The 24,786-nt window shown below is 42.0% G+C and overlaps 1 protein-coding gene across 2 annotated transcripts in view; it reads right to left on the bottom strand.

Annotated features, from left to right (window-relative positions):
* Nucleotides 1-15,943, bottom strand: part of TARBP1 (TAR (HIV-1) RNA binding protein 1) — a 66,992-nt gene extending 51,049 nt beyond the window's left edge. For both annotated transcript variants that reach the window (XR_005125085.1, XM_037510403.2), the window contains exons 1-9: nt 15,008-15,943; nt 12,737-12,834; nt 10,650-10,719; nt 8,387-8,535; nt 7,342-7,394; nt 5,628-5,725; nt 2,870-3,005; nt 2,200-2,296; nt 710-799 (exon numbers count right to left, since the gene is read on the bottom strand). Coding sequence is in view for 1 of the 2 variants with exons in the window: in XM_037510403.2 (XP_037366300.1) it covers nt 710-799; nt 2,200-2,296; nt 2,870-3,005; nt 5,628-5,725; nt 7,342-7,394; nt 8,387-8,535; nt 10,650-10,719; nt 12,737-12,834; nt 15,008-15,938 (1,722 nt within the window). In the remaining variant the exon portion in view is untranslated. The remainder of the gene's footprint in view (nt 1-709; nt 800-2,199; nt 2,297-2,869; nt 3,006-5,627; nt 5,726-7,341; nt 7,395-8,386; nt 8,536-10,649; nt 10,720-12,736; nt 12,835-15,007) is intronic.
* Nucleotides 15,944-24,786: the final 8,843 nt, after the last annotated feature.

Below are 24,786 nucleotides of genomic sequence, written 5' to 3'. Positions count from 1 at the left end.
CAACTGGGTAAATGACAGTTTCATTAACTGACAGAAAAGAGAGAAAGAAGAGGTTTCTGTTACTTACTCTCTTCGAGACTTTCATCTAGAACTGAAATCTGTTTATATTGCAAATATTTTCCAACCTCCAACTACTCCACAAGAATCTTAGTAGTTGGATAAAGAAATTGTGGAATATATACTCAACGGACTATGCTCAGCTATTAGAAAAAGGTGACACAGTGCCTTTTAGGATAAAATAGATTTATCTTGAGATGAGTGTGCTACATGAAATAAGTCAGGAAGGAAAGATGGGTACTAGTTATTTGTGGAATATAAATAACCAAAAAGGCATACTGCTAAGCACAGCAAAAATAATTCTTAGACTTAGTGAAAAATATACTGTTTTTCAGAGGGCATGGAGGAAGGGACGTGGGGGAGGGGATAGGTCATATGCATGGGAGTATTGATGGAGGATAAGGGAAGCATGTGTACATGTACCCCAAGTTATACAGATGTATAAACAACTGAAAAAATAATAAAAAATTTTTTTAAAGATTCTTAATAGCACTTCACATTATGTTGACTCAGTAAATATATAATAAAAATATATATTCAAAAATATCTGTTGATAACAATCACTACATAAATGGCTTGTAATGAATTAAGATAGAAACAATTTGTCATAAAGTTTTCAAACATCTTTTCATTACATTAACTTCATTCTTACCTCTGTCCACAATGAAGTTCCACGTGCTAAAGACTCCTCTTGTCTCAGAGACATGAGAAAAGTTGAGACATCAGAAAATGACACTTTTTCCTGAGGATAGGATAGTTTTTTGAATTTATTTTTAAGTTTTAAATTGAATGAGATGACTGTAAAAGCAATCTAGTATACTATTTGAAGTAGAATATTATTGGCTAAAGTAAAAGAAAGCTATTTTTAAGAAGCAAATCTTCAACTTTTAAAATGAAGCTACTGATTACATATAAACAAAAACATTATATAAGGTGAAAGATTATTTTATAAATCTATTTTCCTTAAAATCAAAGTTGCCATCTTAGAGATAAGATGGTCATATCTAAAAAGAGACAAAATGATTCTATAAAAAATTAATTCTTAAAGTAATTCTTACTTTTCAAAGCCATAAAAATGAGCTTCTGCCTCAGGAAAACCACCTATATTTTTCCATTCCCTTAAGGTTGTATTTCTTAAATTAAGATGCCTTATTTTAGGCCAGGAGTCAGCAAAACTACTCACAACCTGTTTTCTAAAGTTTGAATACAACCAAGCCCATTTATTTATAAACTGTCCAAGGCTGCTTGTTAGTGATTGTGAAAGATCATTTGAATCACAGATCCTAAAATATATAGTAATATGACCCATCACAGGAAAAGTTTGCTGACCTCTATCTACAGCAGTATTATCACTGGGGTTCTATTAAAAAACAAATAAAGATATACCTTGAATGGCAATTTACTGACAGATATGCCAGAATAGTACAGAGGAAACCTAACAAAAATTTCCAAGTCCCAGGGCAATCCCAGGGCAGTCACCTAGATGTGCTTCATTCCCCTAGCAAGACGCTATGACAACACATGTGGAATATTGAGAAGCAGAGAAACTCACTAAAGACTCAGTGACCAGTTAAGCTGGTCACACAAACACCCTCTGCATAGCAAGACCCAAATTTCCAGAATCTCAAAAGGAAAATAGGTGCTCATGCTAAACCACATTTTCTTTAAAAAACTTCAGGCACAGCTAGCCACTCTCACCACTTAGGAGAATGGGAACATTTCCAAAATCTAAGTTTCCAAACCAAGGCCTAAACTTACAAAAAGGGCTTGTTCCTAATGATAGCATCACTACCTGCTATGTTAACTAAGACAGACTTGTCATTTGTATCAATCATCTCTTTGTGGCGCAAGGGATTAAGTTTCAACACCATGAAGCTATCTGCAACCACTGCAGCATGAGTTGGATCCCCAGCCAGGAAGGTGACCCACATGGCACAGCAGACCTCCGTCTCGCCCGCTGCTCCCCTCAGCAGTGTATTTCAGTAGTTCTGCCTGTTCTGCTCTCCACTCTGTCTCTGGTGAATCCTCTCACCCACCCCACCCCCTGTAACTCTGGCCTGCATCCCAGCTCTCGTATGCATAAATAAATAAATCTTTAAAAAAAATAAATAAAAGTATCATGAGAAAAAAAGATAAACTTACCACATCTACCAAATTCATAGCTGTCTGAAGCAGGTAGCACTGAGCTGCCCCTCGCAGTAGAATCTGATGTGTAGTCATAGTGCATTGAAGAACATCCCTGCATCAAAAAACAAAATGCTCACTTCCATGTCCCAGAGACAATTCTCACAACCTGTTGATATTGGTAAGTGGACGTACATGATCTATCATTTCTAATGTGGAAAGTCACTGTCAGAATTTCAAAGTTAGTATTTTCCATTAAGGCCTCTAATACTATTAGGCTCAATTTTAATATGAAACAAATCTCAAAAATAAAGACTATGAATGAACATAATTTTAAAGTAAAAATTTTACTTTCTGAAATATTTTTTATTAAATGTTACTGTTTGGTATCTATAGTTTCCTACATATTAATGTAAAAAAGAAAGCTTAGTGGCCTTATTTTAAAGTGGTCACAATATAACAGTATTTCTTGTGGCACAAATTTAAACAAAAAATTCATAAAGGAGTACAAGTTGAACTATATGAATAATACATTTTTTAATTCACTTTTTCTTATATAAAATTAAGAGCTCAAAAACACCAATGCTAATACTAACATTCACTGTAGAGTAAAGCAGAGGAGAAAACAAAATTTACTGATGGAGAGTGATAACAAATAACTGCATGTGAATATCACATAATAAATTACCTGAGAGCAAGAAGTCCTTCTAGACTCAGGGCTTTACATCTTGGGACATTTGCCAAAGCCTTAGATATAAACAAAATGGGAATAGCACACCAATGTCTACTTGTCATCTTTTGAATAAACTTTAATAGGAAACTACCTGAAAGAAAAAAAAAATTAAAGATCATTGAGGCCAATACACACATAAAAAGCTAATCAACATGATTAGCCATTAAAGAGGGAAATACAAATCAAAAACCATAATGAGATATAACCCCATACCCACCAGAATGGCTATAGTCAAAAGGACAGACAATAATAAGCATCAGCAAGGGTATCAAGAAATCAGAGTTCTGCCCTTTGCTGATAGAAATGTAAAATGATGCAGCCAGTGTGGGAAACAGCTTGAAAGCTCAACTAAAAGTTAAACATAAACCCCACAATTCCACGCCTAGGTTCAAGAGAACTGGAAGCATATGTTCACACAAAAACTTGTATATTCATACTCAAAATAGCATTATTCATAACAGCCAAAACTGAAAACAAATTAAATGTCTACCAACTGATGATTATGAAATACAGTGGAAAATTATGCAGTCAAGAAAAATGAAATACTGATACATGTTAAAACCTAGATGAATCTTAAAAACATGCCAAGTGAAACAAGCCAGATATAAAAGGACACATAACATATGGTTTCATTTATATGTCTAGAACAGGCAAATGTAGAGAGACAGAAATAGTAGTGATTGATAGGAGTTACGGGGAAGAGAGAATAAGTAGTGGTCGTTAGTGTGCATGAAGTTTTATCTTAGAGGTAATTAAAAATATTCTGGAATTTATGGTGATGGTATAGGGTATATGGTGTGAATATACTAAAAACTATTGAACACTTTAAAAGGGTGAATTTTATGATGGGAATTATTTCTCAATAAAGCTGTTTAAAAAAGTAAATGCTGTTGGGCCTCCCCTGGTGGCACAGCGGTTGAGCACTGGGCTGTGAAGCTGACCGCAGCCTCTGCAGCACCGGTTAGATCCCCAGCCACCAGCAAGGGTCCCACGTGGTGCGACAGACCTCTCCTGCCATGCCCGCTGCTCCCTTCAGCAGTGTATTTCATCAGTCTGCCTGTTCTGTTCCCCACTCTGGCTCTGGTGAATTCTCTCCCCCTCCCTTGCTTCTAACTGTACCCAGTGCTTGTATAAATAAATCTTAAAAAAAAAAAAAAAAGTAAATGCTGTTTCAATTTCATTCCTACTTAGTAAGTATTCTACTATACTATAAAAGTCTGATAACCATGTACTATATATTTTTTTAAAAAAGTTAAGGTACATGTAAGTTTTTAACTGTTAGAAGCCATACTTGTGTTGGAGATGTTAACATTAGCTCCTTCTTACCTCATCTGGTTCTAACCATAATATTTTTCTATTTGAGATACAAAGGAATGGTGTTCTATTCTGCCTTCTCTGCTAAAGGGATTTCTTAAGGGTCCCCCACCCCAAGGCATTCAGTTAGTGAAAATGTCTGCTGGGTTCTCAGTTCATCGCTGTAGGATGACCTTTAAGAAATTCTTGGATGCACCTGAAAGGATAATACATATACTTTATATCTTCAAAAACACCTAGCACAAAGACACTTAAGATATTCACTGGAAATTGACTGAAATACTGAAAAGAACTACCAACAAGGAAACTGTGAGTAAACATTTTACAAGCGTCTTTTCTGTTGGACTAATTAAGCTCCCTGTCTTTTCCCAAACACCTCACTCATAACACAAGAAGGATGGCAACAGCCAAGTTCTGTTTCACATTCACTCAACACAATTTCAAGTGTCTACTAATCCCCTGGCCCTGAACCACAAACACCAGGCACTCGGACTCTAGGGGGCGCAAACCACTTATCCTCTCACTCGCAGAGTACTAATGAGGGACAGGCCAACATGGACAGCAATCCCATACTGCTTAAATTCTAAATTCTAGCAAACTAAAGAATTGTTCTAACAGTTCAGTTATCTTCCCCATTAGCTAATTTTTAAAGTAATCCAAAAAATTTTCTATAAATATAAAGCTGTGATACAGACCATCTTTTCCTTTTCTTTCCTGACTTTAACATAGGTAAGTGGCCATCGGTTATTGTCTTACCCTACCTACAGATTAAAGACAAAAGAAAAAACGTTTACTTCAAACCCACAGTCATTTTATAAGAGACAAAGTCAGAAATGAAAACGTCAGAAAGAAGAGTAACTCCTCCTGCCGCTCAGAAAACAAAATAGTACTGGTTTTGTGCTTTGCTAATCGAATTATCAGAAATAAACAATAAATCAGCAATCAGATACAAAGTGTTTCTAGGACAAAAAGTGTTATATAAAGCAAGCATATTTTTCTTTCTTCTCTTTCTACGTCACTATGTGTGAAGGGACAACTTTGCTATGATGGATAGTGTTTTCAACTTTTCCCTAAACCCAATTTATCTGTCTCTTGAGCCTATTTTACTATTTTTAAAATTGAGTAGAGGTTAGAAAATACAGCAAACTGCAGCACACTTTCTAAACTTACTTCCATGTTATTCCTGCCAATACTGGTAACATTACATATACAAAGCAAAGGTGAGTAGTCAAATACAATTGACAGCTGTGTCATTCTGACAAAATATGAATATTATGGAAAAGAGAAATTAATTTGATAATACTAACTATAATAATATTCACAGAATGGTTCTTACAATCAACATACTAAAAAAAAAATTTTACGAGTAAATTTTTTAAGCCTCTCTATTGATACGTACTCTTTATTTCTTCTGGAAGAAGAGCAATATAAGTGACTAAAAACTTCTGTAATTTTGATCCCAATGGAGAACCACTTCCTATCAGCTGACCTGGGAACCTGTAGACAAAGAGGGGGGAAAAAAAACAACATTTAAAATTTATTAACAATATGTGCACTCAAACATAGTGGACTGTGATTTAAAAAAAAAAATATTTCAACAATAAAACAATCAGACTATCTTCTTTTTCTGAACCTGCATTTTATTTTTCAAGATAAAATAAAATAAATTTTGAGGATTCTACCAACTACAAAAACATCAGGATCTCCTAGGAAAACAGAGATGAGTTAGTAATATACTATACTCAGCGGGCATGGATTTCCTTTTTATACTTCCCCTGACACTTATATAGATAAGTCTTGTAAATACTATCAACTTTTTTTTAAATCTAAAATGATGATCTCTAAATTACATTGTTTCCAACATATAACTTCATCTTTAAGTATTAAATAAAGGGATTAACATTCATAGAAAGACATATATTAGTAAAAAATTACTTCTGCAAGAGCATTCACTTATTAATAACTACTAAAGTCATTTATTTTTCTGCTACATGCTTCCACCAGGATCATTATCTGTCAATTGAACACATCAAAGTACAAGAAAACTGAAGGTATTCCATAAAAATGTGTCAGCTATTTAGAAAGCACCAAGTAGGTTTTACTGCTCTCTGGCTGTCTAATCACTTCAGAAAACTATTCAATAGTAATGAGTTATAAAACTAAAAATAAATGACAAATCAAGCAATGCTATGTTCTTTTATATTTATTAGTTAGAACTAAGTATTAATATTTCTTAGTACAGATTAAGTCAAAAAATAAAGTTTAATTGGTGATGGGAGGTTGCTTTTCAGTTTAGAGGTATGCCAAACAAAAGGTCTGCAAGTGTGATTTGCAGAGAACAATTTTTGAAGATATAATTCAAGAGTGAGGCTAAGGCACAAAATTGACATATTCTCAGCTGTCAACCTTTTCATGGGGTAAAGGTGACAAATAAGTTATATATTCTGGACAATGGCAGACACTGTGATATCAGATTGGAAATGGATGTATTGTATGAATTCATGGTTTTTAATATGAATAAACGGATGGAGGACATACACTGAAAAGGATGAGTAAGTCAGCTCAGTAGACAGAGGTGAGAAATAGATGTATACGCAGACATGGAAGTCTGTCTCTTCAGACAATGAAGAAGCAAATGTGGAGAATGTGAATAAAAGTTAATGGAAATTCTTTGTATTATTCTTACAACTATCAGTAAAAATTAAACATTTAAAGTGTTGGTTAGCAAAGTCACTATAATTTTCAAGAGGGCAGAGACATCAGGAATAAAAGAAAGTAAGCTATATAAAATAGATAGATAGATGTACATATAGGTATATATCTATATAAATACACTTTCCAGAAACCCAAGAATGAAAGGCCTCAAGATAAGAAAGAAAACAAGGGAAAAAAAGAGAAAGAAGGATCAGCCGATAGAATGAATAGAAAAAAAGGCAAGAAGAATAACAATATACATAAGAAACGACAAGATAAGAAAAGCTGATTGTCTACTAAGCAACATATATTACACACCAAATACATTAAACAATTTGGTCACATTTCATAGATATATTAAATACCTATATCAAATACATATAACTACATTGCTACTAAATAGCATAATACTTGTTTACCTGCTATATAGAGAGCTTTCTGAAAGTGCATCCATTAATGGTCCAATAATAAACTAAAAAAAATAAAACAAAAATAATGTAATTGACGTTAAGTTGTATCTGCAATTTTGGAAAATCAACACGCTCCAATTGAACATCCAACACAGGACTGCAGAAGAGCTGTTGTAAGTAAAGCTGATCTCTTATACTGAAGGTTAATTTAGAGATAACATAGAACCACCAGAATTTTCCCACCTGAAAAAAACTTAAGGGATACTAGAAGAGAGTTCATATAGGTTGAAAAAAAAGGAATCCAAAAGGAACACATGGTCAAAAATGGCAATTACAAAAGAAAAAAGATAGTTAAGAGAAAATTTCAGGCTCTGTGCCTGGAAAATAAGTGGGAGAGGAATTATATCTTCAAAAGTATTACCAGCTTTAGTCAAAAAAGCAAATTACAGGAAGGATAGGAGACTGTAGTAAAAATTATGCATAACAAAACACTACAGTGTAGTGTCAGACAATAAAGTTTACTTAGGTTACCCCTACAGGAGAGGAAAATGACTATTTTACTTAAGTAAATGGTCATGTGACTCATTTGGTACTATTACATAAAACTTGAAATCAGTTATAATTCTCAGTGATTTCTGAAAAATCAAAGTAGACGCTAATAAATACAGCTCAAAAAGCAATCTTTACTTAATAGAGTAAATAACAATAATTCATTACTATACAGAGTGATTCAAACTCAGTAATTTAAAACAGTGGAAACAGCTTCATTAGCAAGTTTCCATAACCACAGTTTCATACTCTTGACTATATTGCTTAGAATACTGATACCAAATGGCATTATCATGTAGGCAACTTGTTGGCATACCAGATTACAGTAAGCTTTTCCAGACATGACACATAGATTTAGAGAAAGAGGAATTGTGTGCAAATCTATAATATTATTTGGTATTCCAAGTCCTAGTTTATCTTTTTGAAAGTGATGTATACAACAAATGCCTTTACAGCTCATCTTTTGAGAAAGGGAGCAAGGGAAAGGAGACCTCCTTAACCTTACCTCAGAAAACTCTGATGAAAATGGAAGAACCTTTACTTCATACAGCTCCAAAAAATGGATTACACCTTCTTTGGTCAGGATTTTATTTTCACTTTCAAACATTCTTTTATAAATACACATATGCCAGGATGGGTGAAACAGCCAACATCCTGTGGAAATAAACATTTAATGTTGGTATGTGAGTCTCACATTATGTTGTTCCATGTAGACTAACTGCACACCTATATAAACTAAACACTTACACAAAAAAAACATTAATCACATACGAGGGTATCTAATTACTGAATAACAAGAATCACTCTGATATTCCATATTCAGAGAGCTTCATTTAGCCAATGCCATAGCTGCTATAGTGTACAAAATTAAATATTTACTCCATGCACATGGTCTGGAACTTTATATTTGGCGATGATTTCAACAATTCTTCTCTCACTCTATTTCACTTCATTTTTTACAGAGAAATCTGAAACTGTCACTCCTCTGCTTAAAACTCTAGAGTGGGTTCTCATAGCTCTTAAAAAATATCTGAAGAAGGTATGAATTGGCTCTGACAACTCCTCCAACCCCGCCTCATGCCCCACACCCACGGCACAGCACCGCATTGTTCTCTGGTCCTCTATTCACCGAGTCTCCCCATTACAGACTTTTACACACAGTATAAAAGCTGTCTCCTCAGCCCTGAGCTTCGATGTCATTCCTAAGGCAGGCCTTCCCTGACTACCCTCGAAGGTACCATCCCACCTACGCACACTCCATTCCACCCCTTTGTTCCCTTCGTAAAACTTACAAACAAAACAACTTTTTCATAAAAAAACACACAAATATCAAGTGAAAAATAATATTTATCCACTGTGTTTAACATGTATTGGATACTAAGTAAATACCAATTAAGTAAATATATCAGTGAGAAAACCCAAAAAAAGGGAAAAATATGTACCTACGAGAGTTTTTAACTCTTTTGAATTATCCTTTAATTTTATCAGAAAAAAAAAAAACAGCATTTTTATTTGCATGGCATTCTATAAATAAATTGGTCCATTATTTGTAATTTATGCCAACATGCTTATTCAAATCTTCAGCAATGGTAATTTTTCAAAATCTGTCACTGTTATTTTCATTTGGTTTGCCAAGAGCTGTGGGCAAAAGTGGTGATAAGAGAATCATTTTAATAGCAAAAGCATGAGTGAAGTCACAACAGGATTCAATTACATTCTTGCCCCAGGTGGGACTATAGATTCTCATGGTCTGTGAAAAATCCCAGTGTATTAGAAAACAACTACAGCAATCAGCTGAATAAAGCTCTACTCCTAAGGGGTCAAACTATTAAAGTTGTAATTATCTAGAGTAGGCACTAAAACCCATTTACCTAGGTTAATTCTCATGTGTAAACATGAAAATGTAGCATTTTATCATTTTTATGAATACAAAACACTGTTAGCCTATGGCTAGTGTGTGTTCACTTATCAAAACTTAATTTCATAATGTTAGAAAGGTCCAGTTTCATTTTATTTCTCCTAAAAAGTTCTCAGACCACAGAACTGATGAAGGGCTTAAAAATCTATATTTAAAATTTTCTTGGAATTTTCTCTTCCTGCAAAGTCTAAGACACAGAACAATAATGAAAGCTTCCCAACGTAACAAACAACAAAACAGATATAGAGAAGAACAGAAAGCAGTTAAAATACTTATTCACATCAAAGTTATTATTTAAAATGTTAAATATCGAATATACCATCATTAAAGACAACCAAAGAGCCCTTACCTTTCAAGAATATATACAAAAATAATTATAGGTGAAATGCTGTCTGTCTAGGGAATTGCTACAAAATCACTACATAATCAAAAGCAGTGAGGATGAGGCCGCAATATATAAAAGGAATAGGCTGGCCACGAGCTGATTGAGCACTGCTGAGGTTGTATGATGTGGTCAAACTCTCTCCTACAAATGTTTAAAATTCTCCATAATCAGAAAATTAGAAAATTAACCATACCTCCTACAGAAAACTTTGCAGTCATTTGAAAGTATGTCCTCAAAGACTACTTAAGGTTACACAAGTAAATGCATTTGGATAGATGAGAAAACATATGAACAATCAATCCAGGAGTGCAGTATCTGGAATATTAATAGCTGCTCACTTGGTGGCAGCATATCCCTATTTTCTTCTTTATATCTTAATAGTTTTTCCAATTTCTCTACGATAAACAAGTTAGCTGTAAATTGGGGGAACTATAAATGACATAAAAAGACAAAAGTAATCATTACCATTTTCCTCTGACACTGCATATTCAAATAGATTGTTTAGCTTTGGTAAAACTGGCTTTATAACATGTATCTGAAAACAAGAGCAGAAAACCAAATGAAATGAATTCACTTTTAGACATGTAAGAAAATTTTCATCAATTTATGTAATAATAGCCATTCTGATTTTTCGCCCATGTAAAAATTGTGGAGAAGGTGACTGATTCTTTATTTTAATCATACAAATCCACATATGTAAGACTGAGTTTGTCAAAGCAAATTAATATAACCTAGAATACTCACAGTAATGTTATATAGTGACTATGACAAATTATGTCATGCAAGCCTCAACTCTCCTGGGAAATAGGCAGGGCTAATAATACCAACGAATACATTTCAAAGAGGGAAAAAATACTGAAATACTTTCTCTAATGACTCAAGTTGTTCAAGGCTATACATTCAGAAGTAAAGCCAGTTCAGAATTCAATGTTCTTCATACTACCTAGATTATACTGGAGATATTTCTGCAACAGAATCTAATTTATATATCCTTCAAAGTAAAGCTAAATCAGTTTCTGAATAAATAGTAGGGGTCTTATGGATCTGGTTAAGAAAAACCACGAAAGTTTATTTCAATTTAATAATGCTTTCTCTTTATTCCTCATTTAAATCTATATATGCTTAGTATATATGAGAAATTATTTCAGTCCACAAACATTGCTTGGTGCATATTTGAACTGACACCTCATAAAGACTCCACTCATAAAACCTTCTCAAGATGGCCAGCACATGGGTACTCTACAGCTTAAGACTAGGAGCCCCTATACCAGGGACTCTCCAAGTGTGGTCCCCAGAACGGCAGAATAAGCATCACCTGGGGACTTGTAAAATATTCAAATTTTCAGGCCCCATCCCAGGTCTACTAAATTCAGAAACTCTGGGGACTTGACCCAGCAATATATACTTTAAATAAGTGCTCTGAGTGATTCTAAGAAACATTAAAGTTTGAGAATTACTGCACTAGATTAAGTAATCTTAGGAGAGTCCTGTCAACTTAAACATTCCAAGACTCCATGAAAACTAATTCCAAGTGAACTGAAAATGGTATTTCAAGTTTCTATTCTCAGAACCATGTCTGCACAGATGTAAATGAAAAAAAGAAAGCCTACAAAATTAAAGGGCAATTATTTACTTAACCACATCCTCAGAATTTCTTTCAGTAAAATTTTCCAAGGGGTGTATTTATTCAAAACAAGGCTACACTTTTAGAAGTACATTATTTAAAACATGAAGAAACTAAAAACTAATACTTTGGAAGTAAATGTCAAGGAAATAAGTCTAAATTATTTTAATGATAGTTAAAGTCAAATGGAAGTTGAATTTAAAGCTGGAATTTTAATGATTAATGCAAAGCACTCCTTACTTCCAAAAGTGTAACTGGAATGAGAGTTTCTGGAAGTAAGAGGGGTGGAGAGTGAGAGGGTGACTTGCAGGCAGAGACATAACAACTTGCTTTCATCAATGGTAAGATTTCAAGAGCATGCCACTTTAACAAAAGTTTAATTGAGCACCTAGTTTCCAGCCCTGAGGAAACTGTCCCAAATGTTACAGGAACTCCAAGGAAATAAAAGCAATGTCCATCTTCAAAACATTTAAGAAATCTGAGGTGACCTAGTGTCACGACCATTAGAGATGGGAATAGAGGTTCAGCGGACACCAGAAATCAGATCTCAAATTCGTGGTGTGGTTTCCTTCCCCTTTTTCTGGACAGAGTTTTTTACATTCAGTCTTAAATTGCATTTAATCCAGAAAACAAAGTATCCTTGAACAGCATGGTTTTCAACTCCCCAGGTCCACTTACATGTGGACTTTTTTTCTAACTGGAGGTTTGCATTGAGATTCAACCAACTTCAATGTTCGTGACTCTGCTATATGGAACCATAATAACAAGTTCCAATTTTCGACCCAGTCGGAATGGGTTGAATGTCATGGATGGGTTGAATGTTATCATACTATACTCAAGTTGGCCATTTTGAATTGCTTTTACAGAATGTTTGGAAAAAATGAGGACTGCATCTATGCAGGATTGGTTAAACTATGAAAAAACTTACCTGATTTCCTTCTAGAGTTTCCATAATTAAAATATAATTTTCCCAAAACTTTAGCAGCTCATCTTTTTTCTTCTCAGACCACCAAAACAGACTTGGGCCTGAAATGATTTTAAAAAGACAATTAGTTCCTCCTTTTGAAATGTCTTAAGTTTCTCTAGGTATAAATGTTTACCCTGGTCTTTACTGAAAAAGAGTAACCCCACTGCTAACAGACAAAACAGAAAACAAAATCAAAATTAGAGACGGTCCAGGTAAAAGACCATGTACACACCAATGAGTAGTATATTAAAGGATCTAGTGGAAAAGGTAAACAACTTGCATGAAGAGAAGGGGATTTTTGGGAAATGGAAACTATTAAAAAAAATTTAAGCAGAGAAGGATAGAAATAAAAACATACCAAACATAAAGGATCCTTTGATGGAATTATCAGACACAAAAGGTCATAATTTTTTTTAACCTCAGTAAACTATTGGTAAATGAACTACAAAGTGAGTAAACCAAAAAAGAAGACAAAAACTCCAGGAAAGGGTTCCAACACAGTACTCAGGCAAAGGGAATCCCTAGGATAATGGTTAAGGCACAGCCAAGATATGTCAGCAGTGCACCAAGCTAAGCATTTGGGAGGTCTCTAGAAGAGACTGCAAGAAATTGTAAGGTATCTTATGATCTGATTTTGTACAGGAAAGATTTAAACAACTGGCTAGAAATTTGAGATTGAATTAGTGAAAAGTAAAGAGAACTGAGTAACTGTTAAAATAATTCTAGGAAAATTTGCAGGAAGGAAAAAAATCATATTTACTACACTGTCACCAGTAAATAGTTCTCACTCATAATTTTATAAACACTGAATTCACATTTAACCAAAGTTATAACATGGATTTCATGATGCAACTAAAGTATTTTAAGACATAGGGATAAGTTATCCAATGATCAGTTAAGAAGTAAAAGTGGTTGCTTTTGGAAATGGGAGGAAATGAGAAAAAGGGTCAAGCAGGGAAAACTTGCTTATCTTTAAAAGTGCAGAATGACTGACTCTAAAATAAGTGTTTAACTGTATTAATTTTTTTTGGATGTTTTCCAATGAAAAGTCTCATTGGATGATGACCCATTAGTGGACTGTTAAAATATGTACTATCTAAAAGTTTAAATTTAGGGCCTTCCTGGTGGCGCAAGTGGTTAAGCACCACACTATGAAGCAATCCGCAGCCTCTGCAGCACCAGTTCAATCCCCACCCAGCCAGGGAGCAACCCACAGGGTGAAGCAGACCTCTCCTGTCTCACCTGCTGCTCCCCTCAGCAGTGTATTTCAGTCTGCCTGTTCTGCTCCCCACTCTGTCTTTCGTGAATCCTCCACATCTCTAGCCTGCACCCCAGCTCTTGTATGCATAAATAAATCTTTTAAAAAATAATAAAAAATAAAAGTTTAAATTTAAATGAAAATCTAACCAACTCACAACTTCAGCTAACCAAAAATACTTTACTAATAATAAATGAACAGGCAGCCACAGTTAAAAAGTTCTCTATCTCTTGTCACAATTTTGAATGAATCTATTTTGGACTTTGATAACTCAAAAACGAATTTAAGATGACTTAAGTATACTTTCACACATTTCAGTGAACAAACCCATCAATAACAACATACCAAATTGAAGTGAATTCTTATTTCACTTCCCCTTGTTCTGTAATAAAGCCTACTTTATGCAGTCAGAATATAAAATAAAGGTAAGGAATTTAGAATCTGACTTATTTCCACCAATGCAAAAATACCTTCAAAATGTCGACTTAAGGACCATACGTTTAACAAGTATTAACTCCCAGTGCTGGGAGGACCCCCCAAGGGAAAATTCAAAAGCATGTGAAGGTTTCTACGACAGAATTCGAGTAACCAAGACTCAGCTGATGGCTCACCACTCAATATTTTTTTCTTTCAATTTGAAGAAAGCTAACCCTTCTTTACTACTAAGACAGAGCTACCACTATGCATTGCCCATCTGTTAACTGCATGAGCCCAGGCATGTTCTAGATGAATTTACACCCTGCTGTGGGTCAGAAAGGTTGGGGTCTGCAGTGCTCTCCACTGTAGTGATTTGTGTCACTAACACCTCCAGATGAGTTTCCCAAAGTGATCGGGTTTTAACAGGGTCCGTGGGAATAACCAAATTCCGCATAGAGGTCAGAGCAGACCTCCAAGGGCTGGTGTTTGGAAGCTGGCGAGGCCTCCCTCCCAGAAAGTCAAGTCGAGTTGGGGCTGGGGAGCAAAGACGCTCGTACCGTTTCCTTCCAGGGGGCCGCAGGTGCAGTCGGCCCCCAGCTCGGCGGACACCTCCACGGCCCTCTGCAGCAGGTAGCGCGCGCGCTTCCGCGTCAGCGCGTCCTGGGCCTGGGCCAGCCCCGCCTGCACGGTCCTCCAGAACCTCCAGCAGCGCCGCGCGTCGGGGCCCGCCTCGCGCGCGCCGGGGGCGCAGTCCACGCCGGGCTCGGGCAGCAGCATCTCGGCCAGCGTGCTCAGGACCTGCAGCTTCGGGCCGACGCGGCCCGGCCCCGCGGCCGGCTCGGGCGCCACCAGCCCGCCCCACACGGCCCGCAGCGCCGCCCCGCTGCACTGGCCCAGCGCGGGCAGCAGGCGCCCGGCCACCAGCGCGGCCGCCTCCTCGGCGGGCCCGGCCTCAGGTCCGCCCAGTGCCAGGGCGAGGGCGACCTGCGCCACCCGCTCCAGCAGCGGCCCGTCCTCGCGGGGCCGCAGGCAGGGTCCGACGGCCGCCAGCACCTCCACGGCCGCCTCGGCGCCCGCCGCCCGCGTGGGGGCCCCGTCGAGGCCCGGGGCCGGCCACCCGGCGAGCAGGTCGCGCAGCGCCTCCTCCGCGAGGGCGGCCGCCAGCGGCGGGCCCCCGGCGAGGCGGGCGCACGAGCGCAGGGCGGCGCCCGCGGCCCTCAGCACGCGCCGGCCGGAGTCCACAGCGCCCGCCGGGCGGCCCCGCAGGCCCCGCAGCAGCGGCACCAGGTACCCGGCAGCGACCTCGCGCGCCGCCTCCGAGAGCGCGCCCGCGCCACCGCCGCGCGCCGCCTCGTCTTCGAGCCGCTGCAGAAGGAAGCGCAGGGTCTCCACGCGCTCCACCGACGCCTCCCCGCGGCACAGCGTCCCAAGCAGGAGCCTGGGGTCCCGGAGCTGCGAGAGCAGCGCTTCGGCGAGCACCCACTCCATTTGCGCGCGCGCGCCGCCGGCACCGGGCGCGCAGGGAAGCGCCGGCCGGGGCGTGTGCGTGCGCGTGCCCGGCTGGGTGGGCGCGCGCCCGCACGGAGGGGTCGAGGAGCCGGAGCCGTGCTCTGCCCAGCTCAGAGAGCCTCTGTTTGGCTGCCTCAGCGCTGCCTGGGTGCTGACCCCTCTTGCCCCTGTCCTTATGTTGTAGAGCAACCCCGATACAAAACGGGGTGCCCGACTGTGGGTCCTCACCCGCGCGCTTAAAAGGACTTATCAATGCTCTACTGCAGGCACACACGAAAGGTTAATAAAAGGTTTATTTACAAGGGAAGGGGAAATGAGGAAATGTACAGCTCTGGGAGAAAAGTGGGAGACAAAGTTTTAAATGAGTCCTACCCGATCCGCTGATCAGGAATCCCAAAATGGCACTCTGAGAGCTGGCTGCGAGCCAGGAGCCGTGAAGCAGGGAGGTGAGCGATAGTGAGCCCCCCCAAGGCCCATGTGTTTGGTTTTTATATCCAACCTGGCTGCCCAACTCAACCCTCAGGTCCCAGCCACCCTCCCTTTGGTGGTGACGGGATTTGTTTTTCCCAATGTCTTGATGGCTTTAGTCTGGAGTGGGGGTGGGGTCCACAAAGCCTGTATGGGATTAGCTCAAGACATCATTTCCCCCTAACACTTACTGTTCTCCAGAGGAAGCTTCAAACGTTCATGTAGCATGCACACTCACTGCGTCGATGGCTACTTGCAGATTGGATGCCCAAGTAGGGAAGTCCCCTACTCTGCCCTCTGTCCCAGCTACAGGGGACTATATGTTCCCACAACATGTCTGCACTAGTGGTTTTTGTCTCCCTGGATATTTTCTGCAACCACCACTTTCCTGGCTCACCAAGGTGGGCAGTGTTCTCCCAACTGCAAAGGTGTCCTTTTTTTGTCCTTATTAACTGGTGAGCATTGGATCCAGGGACACAGGGGAGGTTTACATCACAATTACCCAGAAAAGGTACAGGCTGGCACCACCCATAAAGAAAATGACACAGTGGATCTAAGATGGATTTTGCACACCTATATCAAAAGTAAATAACGAAAACCTAAGGGATTTAAAGGCCCTGAAAAGTACTATTGCTCTTTGGTAGGCATAGAGCTGGAAAGATACCTACCCTTCTGCGCCTCACCTTCCCACACCGACGCTGTACTCTGGCATACCATGTTAGTGCCCCCACAAGCATCTCAAAAGTAGCCCACGTGACTGTATTTTCTGTATTTCTGACAGCACTGCTTCTAAAGACAGAAACAAATCTTCACGAGAGCCATCACTTTATTGGTTGCTTCCTGCCTCAGTCCCAGGCAAAATGGAGTAAGTGATGTGGGTTTTCTTTGCCATCTAACAGAGAAGATCTCTCCCTCCATGAACAGGGAGAACATGGTCCTACCTGTGATAATCATGAATAAGGTATAATTTAAAGTTATTTAAGGTTATTTATAAAACCCATTTAATTTTTATATTTTGGGGTTTATAGAATTTAAAGTTTTGCAGCATCATATATACAAGATTTTCCCGCATATTTCAGTCATTCATTTTTCCATGGACAGAATACATAATTAGTAAATATCATTTCCCCTCACCAAATGATGTCTTAGTCAATATTAGTATCCCTCATATATTAACAAAAATGGCAGAGACAATTGAAGATATGTAAATTTCAGCATCTGAAAGGTGTTCACTATCATTAGTGATTAGATACCACTTCACACCTATTAGAATGGCTAAAATTAAAAAGATTGAAAACACCAAATAGCAAGGACCAAGGATGTGGAACAGTTGAAACACCCATACATTATTGATGAGTGTATAATGGTACAATCACTGTGGAAAACTCTTTCTAATAAAGTTAAAATATATCAATTCTATGCCTGGACATTTTCCTAAATCAAAGGAAGACTTCCAACAAAAATGCTTGTTTAAGAATGTTTTTGGCAACATGAGTCATTGTAGGGTAAGGTAAAAAGGATCAGGCTTTTCTGCCCTCCTGCCGTTAGGATAGATGAGGGAACCCTGTGGTCCTGAATGCATGCCTGATGGCGGCACCTGAAGTGGGTACACCTGGGCTGAGAGACTGAGTTTTATAAGGGTGGCGTCCCGCGGATACCAGCAGAAGGCGAGAACGAACGGAAGCAGAAGAAGAGAAGCAGAGAGAACGCCAGAGAGCCCAGATAGAGTGAAGAAATGCTGGAGGTTGGGAGGACTGCCAGCCTCCCGGCCCCCCAGCACCCCTGCTTGCCATATGCCTGGTAAATCTAAATAAAAGACCTGTAAAAACCACTGAGGACACTTGATTCCTCCTTTACCCAGTCTACTGGATCAGATAAACCTTCTCAGTGTCCTTCCTGCCCATACACCTACTCTGCTCTGTGTCCCAGCTACAGGGGACTCTGTTCCCACAACATGTCTGCACTAGTGATTTTTCTCTGCCTGGATGTTTTCTACAACCACCACTTTCCTGGCACACCCAGGTGGGCAGTGTTCTCCCAACTGCAAAGGTGTCCTTCTTTTGTCCTTATTAACTTGTCTCTATTGAGGCTCTCATCTTCTTGAAATACCATTTTCCTCTTTTTTTATCATGTAGCTTCTAACTCTTTTCTTTTTCCTTACTTCCCCAGCTGCTGCTTCTCCATCTCTTTTTCACTTCTTCCTGATCTGTTCATATCAATGACTTCAGAGTTATGGCTCTAGATCTCAGTTCTTCTAGCATTATAAATGTCCCCTGAATAACTTTAAGAAGCTATAGATTTGACTGTAATTTACATGTTAGTGATGGGAAAAAATCTGTATCCTGTCCATATCTCTTTTCTGAGCTCCAGATCTATCTATCCAGTCACCTACTAGAAGTATCCATTTGAATATCACATTACTGGATCATTCTGTCTCTACTTTTATAACTCTAACCTCATGATCTTCATGTCCCCATCTCTTCCCCCATCATCGTTACTCCCCATCAATGAAACTTCTTCCCAGGTATTTCCTACATAGAAGAATGGCCCAATTGAAGCATCTGAGAGCCAATAGACTCTCCACTCTCTTCTTTGATACAATCACTCTTCAAGTCTACACATGAAACTTTCCAAATCTCTTAGCATGCCCTCTTCTCTGCCCCTCACCAAAAAACTTAGTTTTAGCCCCTCCTTATTTCTTACTAAAAGAACCTCAGTCACCTCCAACCTGATTCACACTCCAATATATACTCCATATTTCTGCCAGGATGATCTTCCTAAAGTTAAACCATAGCCCTCAGAATAATGTTTGAAATTCTTAGCATGACCTCCAAAATTCCTCATGAGGTGGCCCTTGTTGTACTTCTCCAGCTTTCTCCTCCTCATGCTCTAAATACACCTCAATTTTGAAATCCCTAAAACCTGCCATGTGTTTTTACTTTGTCTTTTTAAAAGCCCTTTCTTCTGGGAAACCCTTACCCTCTACTCCACCTGACTATTGTAAGACACAGTTCAAATTGCTCTCCAAATAGGGCCTCCCTGGTGGCGCAGCGGTTGAGCGCTGGGTTGCGAAGCTGCCCGCAGCCTCTGCGGTGCCGGTTCTATCCCCAGCTGCTCCACGGCCACTGGAGGAGGGTCCCGCATGGTGCACAGACCTCCCCTGCTGCCCGCTGCTCCACCTCAGCAGTGTACTTCGGTCCTTCTGCCTGCTCTGCTCCCCGCTCTGGCTCTGGTGAATTCTCTCACCCTCCCATACCCAGTGCATAAATAAACAAATAAACAAATAAATAAAACATGCCTCTATTAAAAAAAAAAAAAAAAGCTCTCCAAATAGTTATTCCCAGCACCAACACCTGTCCCACCTAAGTTAGGGGACTGTAAGGGGCAGGACAGGGCACAAGGCAGGTTTTCTGATCCCATGCAGATCGGGTAAAGGAGGAGTCAGAGTCCTCAGTAGTTTTGCAGGTTTTTTATTTGGGGTTCACCAGGCATATGGCAGGCAGGGGTGCTGGCTGGGGGGCTGGGAGGCTGGCAGGCCTCCCAGCCCCCAGCAAGTCTTTACTCTATCTGGGCTCTCTGGTATTCTCTGCTTCTGCGTCGGCTTCTCCTTCAGGTTCTGCTGCTGCTGGCTGGGGCTGCTAGTGCTGCTGCTGGCGCTGCTGGCGTCCCCCCGTGATGCCGCCCTTAAAAGCACAGTCTTAGCTCAGCTGAATCCCATCTACCTATGCCCACACCCTATTCCAGGTGCCCACCATCAGGCATGCATTCAGGACAAGGATCCATCATCTATCCTGATGGCGGAAGGGCAGAAAAGCCTGATATTTTCTTTACCCTACAGGGACTGTATTCCAAATTCCCAGAACATTCTAGCATATCGATAACAAGAATGTATGTTGTAGGGTAAAGAAAATGTCAGGCTTTTCTGCCCTTCCACCATCAGGATAGATGATGGATCCTTGTCCTGAATGCATGCCTGATGGCGGGCACCTGGAATAGGGTGTAGGCATAGGTAGATGGGATTCAGCTGAGCTAAGACTGTGCTTTTTAAGGGCGGCGTCACGGGGGGACTCCAGAAGCAGCAGCAACAGCACCAGCTCAGCAGCTGAAGGAGAAGCCGAAGCAGAAGCAGAGAACACCAGAGAGCCCAGATAGAGTGAGGATTTGCTGGGGGCTGGGAGGCCTGCCAGCCTCCCGGCCCCCCAGCACCCCTGCCTGCCATATGCCTGGTGAACCCCAAATAAAAAACCCGCAAAACTACTGAGGACTCTGACTCCTCCTTTACCCGGTCTGCATGGGATCAGAAAACCTGCACTGTGCCCCGTGTCCGTTCCTGCCCTTACAATTGGCGTAAGTCGGCAGGATCCATGTAGATGGGTATTGGAGCCCTCCGAAGACCAGAAGGGACTAAGGAGAACAGACTGTTTGCCTGTGATGACGCTGGAGGTGCCATGGCGGCACAGAAGTTGGATACGGTCCGGAGCTGTGGGACGAGACCTCACATGGAGGAGACGCCCAAGAGGACCAGCCAACGACACCGGAGAGGACCAGCCAATGACACCGGAAAGGACCAGCCAATGACCCCTGAGGCAGCAGGCCGCTGCTGACGCAGGGAGAGGCCAATGGACATGGACTGATAAACTTGGACTGACAATCCCGCCAGAAGGCGGAGGACCTTGCAGGTTGATATGTTTTGGGACCCTGGGGGTGGAACAGTTTTGTTTGTAAACCCCAGGAGATGGGAATCTGGGGGTGGCCAGTGGGCCTTGATGGCCAAAAGCATCCTGTTATGCCCAGCAGCCAGGTGGAGGAGAAAAGCCAACTAAGAAGACAAAAGCTGGTACTGATGCTAAGTTGAGAAGCCCTGAGTGGCTGTTAAGCAGCCTGAGTATGCTGAAGACCTGTGAGTCTCGTAAAATCACCTGTGGGTGATGCCCTGCTCATTCTTGAGTGAGGGTGAGGAGCTGAGGAACCCGTCCTTGGGGGATGGGTGGGGAACGTGGCTTGAGGTGGAGCCCAAGCCGAATGCAGAGTTTGGATCCCCGACCCATGTGATCGTGCAGTGGGTTGGCTTGAGTGCAGGGGTCTGTGAGTCGCATGGGTGGCTGTGAAGGCCTAGTGTTGGAGCGACTGCAGACAGAAACCCTGAGGGTTGGCGATTACCCCCAACAGAATAAAATTGCCAATCCCAGAGCTAGTGCATCCTGGGGGCAGATGCTGTGTGTGCCTTGTAGCCTAGACTACAGCCAGAGAAGGCCAGGAAGCCTGACGGCTCCTGGTATGTTATAGCAGATGCCGTGTGTGATTTCCCCTCCCTCGTATGAGCAGTGCCTTCGGCAGCAGATTTGGTGGCTCATCTGCTGGTACCAATAATTGTCTTTTGAGCTAGGTTGGGGCCCTGCCTGGACTTATTTGTGTTCTGTTGTATTTGTGTTCCATTGTATTTTGTTATATTGTGATGTATTTCATTTGCTTTTGTGGGCCATGGCTGCAGTGTTCATATTGCCAAGAGACATGTGTTTATAATTTGTACATAGAGACTGATAAAGACTGTATGGCAGAAAACCCTGAGGGGGTGGACTGTAGGGTAAAGAAAATGTCAGGCTTTTCTGCCCTTCCGCCATCAGGATAGATGATGGATCCTTGTCCTGAATGCATGCCTGATGGCGGGCACCTGGAATAGGGTGTGGGCATAGGTAGATGGGATTCAGCTGAGCTAAGACTGTGCTTTTAAGGGCGGCGTCACGGGGGGACTCCAGAAGCAGCAGCAACAGCACCAGCTCAGCAGCTGAAGGAGAAGCCGAAGCAGAAGCAGAGAACACCAGAGAGCCCAGATAGAGTGAGGATTTGCTGGGGGCTGGGAGGCCTGCCAGCCTCCTGGCCCCCCAGCACCCCTGCCTGCCATATGCCTGGTGAACCCCAAATAAAAAACCCGCAAAACTACTGAGGACTCTGACTCCTCCTTTACCCGGTCTGCATGGGATCAGGAAAACCTGCACTGTGCCCAGGTCCTACCCTTACATATGTGTTTCAATGGCAACTTTACTTTTCTGTCCCATCCCCACGATGAGCAATTTGAGAGCTGAGGAGGGTTTATGGAGTTAGGTTTTTTCTAATCACACTAAACTCAGTAGTCACGTCTCTCATTCTATCACACTCAAGAAATGTATATTGAATGAATAGCCATCTTCCATATCTCAGTGAAGACCTGTAGGGTAAGGAAGAAATGTTAGGCTTTTCTGCCCTCCCGCCACTAGGATAGATGACAGAACCCTGAGGTCCTGAATGCATGCCTGATGGCCGGCACCTGGAGTAGGGTGTGGGCATATGTAGATGGGATTCACCTGGGCTAAGACTGGGCTTTTAAGGGAGCGTCATGATGCCAGTAGAAGCCGAAAGAGAAGCCAAGGAAGAAGCAGAGAGGCCAAGAACGAACTGAAGCAGGAGAGCAGAGAAGCAGAGAGAACACGAGAGAAGGCTGGAGAGCCCAGATAGAGTGAAGACTTGCTGGGGGGCTGGGAGGCCTCCCAGCCCCTCAGCATCCCTGCCTGCCATATGCCTGGTGAACACCAATACAAGACCTGCAAAAGCCACTGAGGACTCTGACTCCTCCTTTACCCGGTCTGCTGGATCATAGAAAACCTGCTCAGTGTCCGTTCCTGTCCTTACAATTGGTGTAAGTCAGCAAGATGATCCATGCAGACGGGTATGGAGCCCTCCAAAGACCTGGAGGGACTAAGGAGTAACAGACTGTTTTGCCTGTGACAATGCTGGAGGCGTCATGGAGGCACAGGAGGTGGACAAGATCCGGGAGCTGCGGGACGAGACCTCGCATGAAGGACACGGCCTGAGAGGACCAGCCAACGATCCCCAAGGCAGCAAGAATCGATAGGGAAGGGAGGACCAAATTTCAGAGTTCACTAGTGCTGATGCAGGGAGAGGCCTATTGGACTTGGACTGATAATCCCGCCAGAAGGCAGAGGAACTTTGGCAATTTAATGTTTTGGGACCCTGGGGGAGGATTGTTTGTAAACCCCTGGAGATGGGAATCTGGGGGTGGCCAGTGGGGCTTGATGGCCAAAAGCAGCCTGTGCATGTCCAGCAGCTAGGCGGAGGAGAAAAGCCAACTGAGAAGGCAAAAGCTGGTAATGATGCTGAGTTTGGGAAGCCCTGAGTGGCTGTTAAACACTAAGCTGAGGAAGGCCAGTAAGTCTGGTAAAATCACCTGTGGGTGATGCCCTGCTCGTTGTCGAGTGAGGGTGAGGAGCTGAGGAACCCGTCCCTGGGGGACAGATGGGGAACGTAGCTTGGGGTGGAGCCCAAGCCGAAGAGGGGACCAAGAGAGGCTGCATGTAGAGTTTGGATCCCCGACCCATGTGCTTGTGCAGTGGGTTGGCCTGAGTGCCGGGGTCTGTGTGTCGCATTGGTGGCTATGAAAGCCGAGGGTTGGAGCTACAGCAGACAGAAACCCTGAGGGTTGGCAATTACCCACTCTGGGAATCGCCAATCCCAGAGTGAGTGCATCCTGGGGGTGGATGCGGTGTGTGGCTTGTAGCCGAGTCTACAGCCAGAGAAGGCCAGGAAGCCTGACGGCTCCTGGTGTGTGACAGTAGATGCCGTGAGTGATTCCCCTCCCTCGCATGAGCGGTGCCTTCAGCAGCAGATTTGGCAGCTCATCTACTGGTGCCAACAACTATCTTTTGCCACTAGGTTGGTGCCCTGCCTGAACTTATTTGTGTTCTGTTGTATTTTGTTACATTGTGATGTATTTCATTTGCTTTTGGGCCATGGCTACCTTGTTCATATTGCCAAGAGACACGTGTTTATGACTTTGTAGGGTAAAGAAAATATCAGGCTTTTCTGCCCTTCCGCCATCAGGATAGATGATGGATCCTTGTCCTGAATGCATGCCTGATGGCGGGCACCTGGAATAGGGTGTGGGCATAGGTAGATGGGATTCAGCTGAGCTAAGACTGTGCTTTTTTTTATGGGCGGCGTCACGGGGACGCCAGCAGCAGCAGTAGAAGCCGAAGCCGAGAAGCAGAACGAACTCCAGAGAGCTCAGATAGAGTGAAGACTCTTCACTGGGGGGCCTCCCAGCCCCCCAGCCAGCACCCCTGCCTGCCATATGCCTGGTGAACCCCAATAAAAAACCTGCAAAACCACTGAGGACTCTGACTCCTCCTTTACCAGGTCTGCATGGGATCAGAAAACCTGCACCGTGGCCTGTTCCTGCCCCTTACAGACTTGTAAACAGAAACTGATAAAGACTCTCTGGCAGGGCCTCCCCTGGTGGCACAGCGGTTGAGCGCTGGGCTGCAAGGCTGCCCGCAGCCTCTGCAGTGCCAGTTGGTTCCCCCGC

Source organism: Talpa occidentalis, unplaced genomic scaffold, assembly GCF_014898055.3.
Source record: "Talpa occidentalis isolate TD23 unplaced genomic scaffold, MPIMG_talOcc4v2.1 talOcc4.14, whole genome shotgun sequence".
Lineage (NCBI taxonomy): Eukaryota > Metazoa > Chordata > Mammalia > Eulipotyphla > Talpidae > Talpa > Talpa occidentalis.
Note: the sequence above shows the minus strand (reverse complement) of the source record. Positions and strands in the feature narration are given on the sequence as shown.